This window comes from Propithecus coquereli, unplaced genomic scaffold, assembly GCF_000956105.1.
Source record: "Propithecus coquereli isolate 6110/MARCELLA unplaced genomic scaffold, Pcoq_1.0 Scaffold285, whole genome shotgun sequence".
Classification (NCBI taxonomy): domain Eukaryota; kingdom Metazoa; phylum Chordata; class Mammalia; order Primates; family Indriidae; genus Propithecus; species Propithecus coquereli.
In genome coordinates this window covers 1,728,504-1,738,762 of record NW_012148452.1, presented here as the reverse complement: position 1 = coordinate 1,738,762, position 10,259 = coordinate 1,728,504, and the positions used below count along the sequence as shown (strand labels likewise).

Here is a 10,259-nt window from a genome sequence, read left to right as displayed (position 1 = left end):
CCCAGTGGATTGGCTTGTGTTTTCCTTGGAATGATTACTGCTAATTTTTGGGTATCATTGATACCCACCCAACTCCCTTGCATTAAAGCTCCCTGATTTTTTCCATTATGCCACCTCAGCCAGCCATTCAAATGCTACAACCTAGAATTTATCATTACTATCATTTTTGACATCTCAGTTTTAAATATCTGCTCTCTGATGATTACTTCCTATTTCTACCAACTCACTTATTCTACTGTTCTTAATTCAACAATTTTCACAGTGCGTTGAGACTTGTCCTTTACCAGCCTTCTCTTACCTCCTTTTCCTCATGCTGTAATGATTTCCTTGCACACATTTTTAACTTTCTTGCCCTGTTTTCTGCTTAACCTGGCAGTAGAGCAAGTCTGGCCAAAACTGTGTTTCTACTTGTATCACAATCATTCCTCTTAAGCCTGGGAAGTGCCAGGAACCTAAAACTACTCTCTTGTCAATTCTCATGACTGATTCATTCTTTGCTCTCTTTAGGCTGGCTTTCCCTTATCCATGTACGTTAGTTACTTCCCTGTGGTTGACGAATTTATCTTTCCTCTTTGTGAGAGACTAACCTAATCAAATTGAACGTCTCTTGGACCTTATTCCATATTCAGTAGAGAATTAAATTGACTTAGCTTGGGAAGAATGTTTATCCCTGGTACTGTAAACTATGGCCAGAGGAACAAGGACCCTACTGTTATATAAGCATTGCTGCTGGGGCCCACCCTTCAGAATTTGTGGGTAGTAGAAATGAGTGTGGTATTACTTCTTTCGAGAAGTAGTCATAAGTTAGGCAGACACTCTCCACCCCACCCCCAAAAAAACTGCTTAGCTAATCAATATTTAAGACAGAGAGAAGTCCTTAATCTGGAGTTCATGAGTATCCAAAGAGAATCTCTGAATACCCTAAAATTGTTTGAAATATTTTTGTGTGTTTACATATGTGCCTTTTAATGGAGAGGACGGCCACAGTTAATATCTTCAAAGGGAGCTCTGACCAATGGACTCTGCTATAGGGTTTTTTTTTTTTTTTTAGCAATAATAACCTGTGATTCCATAGATTTAGAAATCTTAACAGTGAAAGGTGAAGGAGAAATGGTTTTTGCTATTATATTTTGAATTCAAGATTATTAAAGAGATGAAGAAAATATAATTTTTAATAAAAAGTGAGTTCTTTAAAACTTGAGCTTGACAAATGCATATTGTAAATCAGTGTTTTCTCTCTATGTATGTTTTAGATCAACAGAGGAGAATATTTTTGCCACCTCCACCTGGAATTAGAAAATGTGTCATATCCACCAATATTTCTGCAACATCTTTGACAATAGATGGAATCAGGTACAGCTTTTGAAATTTTTCTTAAAGTCACGGAAGCCACTTAGCTAATTATTGCTGAACATTTTTTTTTTTTTAGATAAAAAAAATTTTAAAAAGGGACTACAGGCATGTGCCACCATGCCTGGCTAATTTTTATATATATGTATTTTTAGTTGTCCAGCTAATTTCTTTCTATTTTTAGTAGAGACGAGGATCTCGCTCTTGCTCAGGCTGGTCTTGAACTCCTGAGCTCAAACAGTCCGTCCGCCTTGGCCTCCCAGAGTGCTAGGATTACAGGCGGTTACTGAACATTAGATAAACATTACTGAGTTTTTCTCTCTGTGTCTTCCCCTAATTATGGGATTTGTGGAGCAGCTCTCCTGAATAAATGACCTCTGTAATTTTCTGTTTCCAGCATAAGCAAAAGCCATTAAATAGCATGTTTCAGAATGTTGTCTTCTGTGAATGATAAGACTTAGGACTCTTCCTTAATTCTTTATCTGACTTGTTTTCCATTTAATTGGCTTCAAATGGCATGTTAAGGGCTAGCTGGAATTAGATTCTGAACCTGTCAGAATGGTCCAAAGCTGACTTTAAAGTTTATTTTTTTATTGAGGTGAATTTACATAACATGCAATTAATCATTTAAAAGTGAACAGTTAAGGGGTATTTAATACATTTACAGTATTGTGCAATACTACTAGGACTATCTATTTCTAAAACATTGTGTTACCCCAACATAAACCCTTACCCATTACGCAGGTAATCCACATTCTCCTTTCCACACTACTCCCTGGCAACCATTAGTCTTACTGTTTCAATATATTTTCTATTATGGGTATTTCATATAAATGGAATCATATAATATGTGAACTTTTATGTTTGGTTTCTTTCACTTAGCATATTTTTGAGGTTCATCCACATTGTAACATGTATCAGTACTTCATTCTTTCTTTATGGCCGAATAATATTCCATTTTATATTTACTGAAATTTGTTCTTCCATTCATCCATTAATGATTAATGGGCATCGAGGTTGTTTTTACCTTTTAGGTATTATTAATAGTGCTGCTATGAACATTTATCAATAAATATTTATTTGATTATTTGTTTTCAGTTCTTTTGGGTGTATAGTTAGTAATGGAGTTGCTGGGTCATAAAGTAATTTTGTGTTTAACTTTTTGAGGAACTCCCAAACCATTTTCTACTTTGGCTGAACCATTTCACATTCTTACCAGCATCACATAAGGGTTCCAATTGCTTGACTTTCATGTTTTACACTTAACATAAAAGGCATTGTGTTGTTGTTAAATTGCTAGAAAAGGAAAACCCAAAATGTTCAAAAATTAACAAGTCTTCTCTTATTTTCCAGAAATTTAACTTGCTTTCATTCTCCTTAGATATGTGGTAGATGGTGGCTTTGTGAAGCAGTTAAATCACAACCCCAGATTAGGATTGGACATCCTGGAGGTGGTTCCAATTTCAAAGTAAGTCTCTTGGTCAAGCCTTTTTGTTCAAAGAACAGTTGATTAGTTAATTTCTAGTTGGTTTGGGGATAGGAAGTAAATTACTTGGGAAACCCACAAAACATTTTGGGGACTTTTTGTTTTTTTTCCTTCTGTAGGAGTGAGGCATTACAGCGAAGTGGCCGAGCTGGCAGGACTTCCTCAGGAAAATGCTTTCGGATATATAGTAAAGATTTTTGGAACCAGTGTATGCCTGACCATGTGATCCCTGAGATTAAGAGAACTAGTTTGACATCTGTAGTTCTGACCTTAAAGTGCCTTGCCATACATGATGTCATAAGGTATGTGGAAATTTTGAAAAAAAGAAAAATTTGTTAGGTTAAGCCATGATATTCCTTAAAAATTCTTTTGCAGTATTTGATTCATACATCCCTGAGAATTGAGGCTAACCTATTTTCAAGGTTGGTTTTCTTATTGGTTGCTTTTCAGCCAAACCAAAATAAAAGGCTTCTTTGCATTTCTTTACTGGGAAGTGATCCTTTCTTCATGTTTTAACCTTGGCTAGATAGAGGGGCCTCAAGCTGATGTTTATGCGGATCACTTGGTGATTACTGTTTATTTGTAATGAAAGGTATTAATGATCCTAATTTCAGTCAGAAAGTGTTTTTGTGTAGCTTTTTTGGTATGGCCAGCATTGTACTGTTTACCATGAAAGACAGAGTAGTACTTTTTGCTTTTACTGAGCTTGAGTTATATTGGGGAAACAAGGTTGAGACACATAAAGCAGAGAATAGAACAACTATTAAATTAGTCAAATGTTAATCTATGTAATTTATTGGTATAGGACAGAATATTGTTGTAGGGGAAGGAAATTTCATAGAGTGAGTAATGAAGGAAAGTACTGTCGTATTCTTTATTTTGGTCTGGATTGGTTGGGAATCTAAACATGTCAGAAACCTTGGGAAAAGGTGACCATAAATTCTTCTTTTTTTTTTATTTCAGCATATTATGGGGGTACAGATGTTTAGGTTACGTATGTTGCCCTTGCTCCCCCTCCCCCCAAGTCCGAGTTTCAAGCATGTCCATCCTTCGGATGGTGCGCACTGCACTCTTTGTGTATGCATATACCTGTCCGCTCCTCCCCTTACCCCCCTCCTCGCTGACTGACATCCAATAGATGTTATTCTTACATGTACACTTATGTGTTGATCAGTTAATACCAATTTGACATAAATTCTTTAAATTCATAATAATAAATGATTACTAGGTACACCCAAATATGTATTGTATACTCTTGGAAAGCCAATTTCAAAATGTTTTAGAATTATAAAACTAGAGATTTTCTAAATGAGAATATGTAGATCCTAGAAAGAGGAAAGCGTGTAATAAATGAAATTCTAACTGTAGTCATAAGTGATACCAATGAGAGAGAAGGAAAGTGCCATGAACAGAGCAGCATCTAACCAAGAATGAATATATATTAGAAAAAATAGGAACAATAATTACTTAATATCATCTGCACTGAGTTATTTTTCTATTTTAAGTCTTAAGATCTAGGATGTACTAAAAATCCACAAAATATGAGACACCAAAAAAACTCGACTTTCTTCTTCTTAAGTTGTATGTAAAATAAGGAAAGGTGAACCTAGTGTTTAGGATAGATGGTATAGTATTTGTAGATGACAAAAAGAAAATGGAGATTCTCAATTACTATTTTGCTTTCCTTTTCCATTCTTCCATCAAGAATGATTTTAAAACTGGAAAGGCAAGAGCAAGTCTGAATAAGGAGGAATCGAAGACTAAGATGGATTAGGAAATAATGAGAGAAAACCTAACTACCATAAATGAATTTGCCTTGAGCGTTTAGATATTATTTCCATGGTACTAAAAGAACTCGCAGATTTAATGTCAGAGCTATTGTGAACCATCTATGAGAAATTATGCAGAATAGGTTACCAAGAAAATTGTGAGAAAGGCAAATGTCCTGATTTTTTCATTTACTGAAAAGTGTAGATTCTGGAAACAACTGGCCAGTAAGTTTAACATTAATTCCTAGCAAATTCTAGTATAGTTTATTAAAAAATGGTTTAAGAGAATTTAATGATGATTTATAATAAGTAAGTATGCATTCAAATAGTTCACAATGAATATGTCATTATAAGCTGTTTCCTTTTCAGTTTGAGTTCAGAACCAATGGGTGCTCCACAAGAATTTATTGAATGTTAACCTAATGTACTTTGTTTTCCACACAGTATTTAACAAAATTGCATTTGATATCTTTATGAATAAATAAGTCATCTATAGATGACAATACTGCTGAATAGACTATGGTTGCCAAATAGCCAAATCCAAAAAGCATCAATTAATTGCTTAGTGTAGCCTAGATGGAAGTTTTACTGGTAGTATGCTGAACTTAGCTGTTTTCTGACAAACATTGTAATGATACTGAATAAAAATATTGAAGTCTTGATTCTCATCGGTAGATGATTAAAACTTAGCTTTAGAGTGATCTTAATAGGCCAGAAATGTGAGCAAAAACCAACAAGGTATAAATCTTATAGGATACATCTTTTTTTTTTTTTTTAAGAGACAGGGTCTCACTCTGTCACCCAGGCTGGAGTGCAGTGGTGCAATCATAGCTCATTGTAACCTTGAACTTGTTGGCTAAAGAATATCCTCTCACCTCGGCCTCCTACACAGCTGTGACTATAGGCATGCACCACCATGCCTCACTAATTTTTAAATTTTTTTTTTTTGTAGAAATGGGGTCTTGCTATGTTGCTTGAACTCTTGGGCTCAGGCAGTCCTCCTGCCTCAGCCTCCCAAAGTGCTGGGATTATAGATGTGAGCCACTGCACCCAGCCTAACAGCCTAAGATACATCTTATATCCTGTGTTTTGAATGCCCAATAAGGAAATACATGTGGGAAAGATCTGAAATTATCAGATCACCACAAACTTAATATGAGCTTGCATTTATGGTTTTATTTAAAAAGAACAATAAAAACAATCCCACTGGCATAGACTTTATTTATATTAGTAAACTGTAATGTCTATACAACAGGGAATCATAGCATTTCTGTCCTGTGTTGGTTACTCAACGATTGGAATTCAATTTTGGATATCATCAAGTTTAATGAGAAGTTTGACGAACTAGAGTGTTTTGCAGTGGTCCCCAACGTTTTTGACACCAGGGACCAGTTTCATAGAAGACAGTTTTTCCACGGACCGGTGGTGGGGTTGGGAGGAGCTCAGAGAGATGGGAGTGCCTGTAAATACAGATGAAGCTTCGCTTGCTCGCTCGCTCGCTCGCCACCGCTTACCTACTGTGCACTGTGGTTCCTAGGTTTCATGGGCGATGATTTTCCCACGGGTCGAGGGGTGTGTGTGCACAGCAGAGCCCTGTGGCTTGGTTCTTAACAGGCCACAGACCAGTAACAGTCCACGGCACAGAGTTTCGGGATCTCAGTTCTAGAGGATGGTAATTAGATACAGTGGGTCTCACAGAAACCAAATAATTTATGAAGAGTACTTGACACAATTAATAATTGCTGGAATCAAGGGAGAAAAATTACTGCAGTTTTTAAAATTTGCAGTATTTCACAAAAAATAGTTTTTACTGTTATGTAGAGGAGGAAGCTGACTAGTTTGATACTGCTCTAGCACAGGGTGGCAAACTACATTCCAGTCTGTTTTTGTAAATAAAATATTAGAATATAGCCATGCCCATTTGTTTACATATGTCTGCTTTTGCTATAATAGCAGAGTTAAGTAATCATGACAGAGACCAAATGGCCTGCAAGCCTAAACTATTTACTCTCTATCCGTTTATAGAAAACGTTAGCCAATTCTTGCTCTAGAAGCTACCAGGACCTATTGTTAGAAAAGCTAACAATAGAACAGTCTAAGAAATTTTTGTTTGTTTGTTTGTTTATTTTAAAATAGACCTGTCAATCCTGGAATGGACATTTATATAAGGTATTGCAGTTTTTGTCCTTTATTGGACCTTTTTCAAGGTGAGAAATTGGAGTAGGGCCGGGCGCAGTGGCTCACGCCTGTAATCCTAGCTCTCTGGGAGGCCGAGGCAGGCAGATTGTTTGAGCTCAGGAGTTCGAAACCAGCCTGAGCAAGAGCGAGACCCCGTCTCTACTAAAATTAGAAAGAAATTATCTGGACAACTAAAAACATATAGAAAAAATTAGCCAGGCATGGTGGCGCATACCTATAGTCCCAGCTACTCGGGAGGCTGAGGCAGGAGGATCGCTTGAGCCCAGGAGTTTGAGGTTGCTGTGAGCTATGATGATGCCACGGCACTCTAGCCCGGGCAACACAGTGAGACTCTGTCTCAAAAAAAAAAAAAAAAAAAAAATTGGAATAGATGATTTTTCATCTCAAGATTTAAGGTGGAAACAATAACCCACTGCAGATCATATTAAGTAATTATTATTCCTAGTTTTTAAAAATATATATTCATGCTTGATTATATGCCACTCTGCTGTCCTTTGTGAATATTTTTGTTAATTTTATTATGTATGTTCATTAATAAAATTATGTAATTTAAGAGAATGTCATTTTTTCAGGAGGTGTATGCTGAAATAATTTGGGCATGAACAAGTGGCATTGTAGTTGCAACTTGTTTTCAGATAGTTCAGAAAATATTAATAAGTACATACACAGGCATACGTAAATGACAAAAATATGGCAGAATTAATTGAATGTACTTGCCCTTTTATCTAAAAGCATTTTGAGGTACTATTGAACAATTTAGCCACTTTCGCTTAATTTTTCTCCACTGTTTTATAAAAATTTGGGAAAAAAATGTGAACTGCGGAAGAGAGTAGACTTGACATTAGCTGTGAAGCATGGGGCAGGATTAAACTAAATAGAAAGGAATGGTAAGAGTGTTCCAGCTAAGGGGAGTAAAAAAAAAGTGCTGCTTGAATTAGAGGAGTGTGATTCAGAAAAAATTATTTCCTCTTTTGCTGAATGCTGGTCATGATCATAGAATTTTGTTTGTTTGTTTTTTATTTCATTTTTATTTTTTTAGAAATGAGGTCTTGCTATGTTGACCAGTCTGGTTTTGAACTCCTGGTTTAAAGTGGTCCTCCCGCCTGTCCTGCCTCAGTGCTGGGTGGCATGAGCTACCATGCTCAGCCCATAGAATGTTTTAAAAAAAGAAGAGGAGCCCTTGAAAAATGAAACTAAAACCTTTTAAAGAAACATTCATCATATGTGTATAAAATTCTACCATGTTAAAGGAACGGCCAGTCATTTCATGTTTTATTTAAACACACAGGTTTCCCTATTTGGATCCACCTAATGAGAGACTTATTTTGGAAGCTCTTAAACAGCTTTACCAGTGTGATGCTATTGACAGGTAAAATTTAAAAACCACAACAAAAACAGATATTGATCTCTTTTAAACAGAGTTCTAAACATACCTTCCTTTATCAGTAGAAAATTATTTGTTTAAGTTGGATGGATTATTTTACTCAAAATTAGAATTTGTCCTGAGTCTTTCTTCACAATTTTGATTTAAAAACTATACCATAAAACCATTTTTGTTTAATACTGGTGTTATTTAACAAGTAATTTCTGGGTACCATTTCATTGCCAAGCTTTATGCTGAGTACATAAAAATTATAAGAGGGCCATAGTCCTTGTTCTCATGATTGTGTGAGGGGAGAAGTTTTGATAATTATCATTCTCTCATTTCTTCAGGACATTCTTTATGCTTCAGTGGCATGTTTGTATCTTTTATTATACTGCTTTATTCTGCCTCATTGTTTAGTTTTTGGATGTATTAAAGGCTTTTGATAGTAGGGATTTATCATCTTTATGTTTCTCTTATCAATGACCACAGTTTTTTATTTTCTTATATTGAATTGAATTCCTGGAGGTGATTCAAGGTATTCTAAATTATATCAGTTTTTTTCTGAATGATGAACATTGCATTTACACTCTCCCAATGTAGAAAGACTTGGGAACCTTTTCTTTCTATTAAGGAGTGGCCATGTGACCAGATTGGGTTTGTCTATGGTGGAGTTTCCTCTCCCTCCACATCTTACATGTGCAGTAATAAAGGCTGCTTCTCTGGATTGTGAAGATCTACTGCTTCCAATAGCAGCAATGTTGTCTGTGGAAAACGTCTTCATTAGACCTGGTAAGAAGTTTATTGATAAGTTGTTGTTTATTGTTGTTGTGTTTTTGTTTTTCGAGACAGAGTCTTGCTCTGTTGCCCAGGCTGGAGTGCAGTGGCCTCATCATAGTTCACTGCAACCTCAAACACCTGGGCTCAAGTGTTCCTTCTGCCTCAGCCTTCTGAGTAGCTGAGACTACAGGCATGTACCACCACTCCTGGCGTTTTTTTTTTTTTTTTTTAGAATCTGGGTCTTACTGTGTTGCCCAGGCTGGTCTCAAACTTCTGGCTTCAAAAATTCCTGGCCTCAAGCAATCCTCCTGCCTTGGCCTCCTAAAGTGTTTGGATTATAGACATAAGCTACCCCACCCAGCCTTTTTTTTTTTGATTGATAGACTTCATTTCTTAGAGCACTTTTAAGTTTACAGAAAGATTGAGAAGAAAGCACAGAGGGTTCACATTTATCCCCTCCAGCAATTTTCCTCTGTTATTGACATCTTTCTTTGTGCGGTATTGCAACTTTTGAGCCAATATTGATACATTATTATTAACTAAAGCGATCACTGTGTTGTATATGCTATAGGTTTTGACAAATGTGTAATTACACATATTCACATATTCAATGACATTACCGTATCATTCAGATTAGTTTAACAGCCCTGAACATCCCCTGTGCTCCCCTTACTCATCCCTACATCCCTTCCTACAAACCCTTGGCAACCACTACTCTTTTTTACTGTCTCCATAGTTTTGCCTTTTCCAGAATGCCATATAGTTGGAATCATACAATACATAACCTTTTCAGATTGGCTTCTTTCACTTAGCAATATGCATTTAAGGTTTCTCCATTTCTTTTCATGGCACGATAGCTTATTTCTTTTTATCACTGAATAGTATTTCGTTGTATGGAATTTGTTTATCCATTTACCTATTGAAGGACATGTTGATTGCTTTTTCATGTTTTGGCAATTATGAATAAAGCTGCTGTAAATATCTGTGTACAGGTTTTTATGTGGACATAGTTTTCAACTCGTTGCTGGATCATATGGTAAGAGTATGCTTAGTTTTATAAGAAACTGCTAACTTATCTTCCAACATGGCTATATTGTTTTGCATTCCCACCAGCAATGAATCTGAGAGTTCTCTTGCATCACATCATGGTGGTGTTAGTGTTTTGGATTTTGGCCATTCTACCTGGTGTGTAGTGGTACCTCATTGTTGTTTTAATTTGTAGTTCCCTGATGCCATAAGATGTTGAGCATCTTTTCATATACTTATTTGCCATCTGTACATCTTCTTTGGTGAGGTATCTATTCAGGTTTTT

General features: G+C 36.1%; 1 protein-coding gene across 1 annotated transcript in view; it reads left to right on the top strand.

Moving 5' to 3' along the window:
* The window catches only part of DHX40 (DEAH (Asp-Glu-Ala-His) box polypeptide 40), a 69,521-nt gene that overhangs the window by 39,955 nt on the left and 19,307 nt on the right, over positions 1 to 10,259 (top strand). Inside the window, exons 4-8 of the mRNA XM_012648399.1 lie at positions 1,254 to 1,353; positions 2,732 to 2,818; positions 2,956 to 3,138; positions 8,093 to 8,173; positions 8,802 to 8,959. Coding sequence (XP_012503853.1) covers positions 1,254 to 1,353; positions 2,732 to 2,818; positions 2,956 to 3,138; positions 8,093 to 8,173; positions 8,802 to 8,959 — 609 coding nt within the window. The remainder of the gene's footprint in view (positions 1 to 1,253; positions 1,354 to 2,731; positions 2,819 to 2,955; positions 3,139 to 8,092; positions 8,174 to 8,801; positions 8,960 to 10,259) is intronic.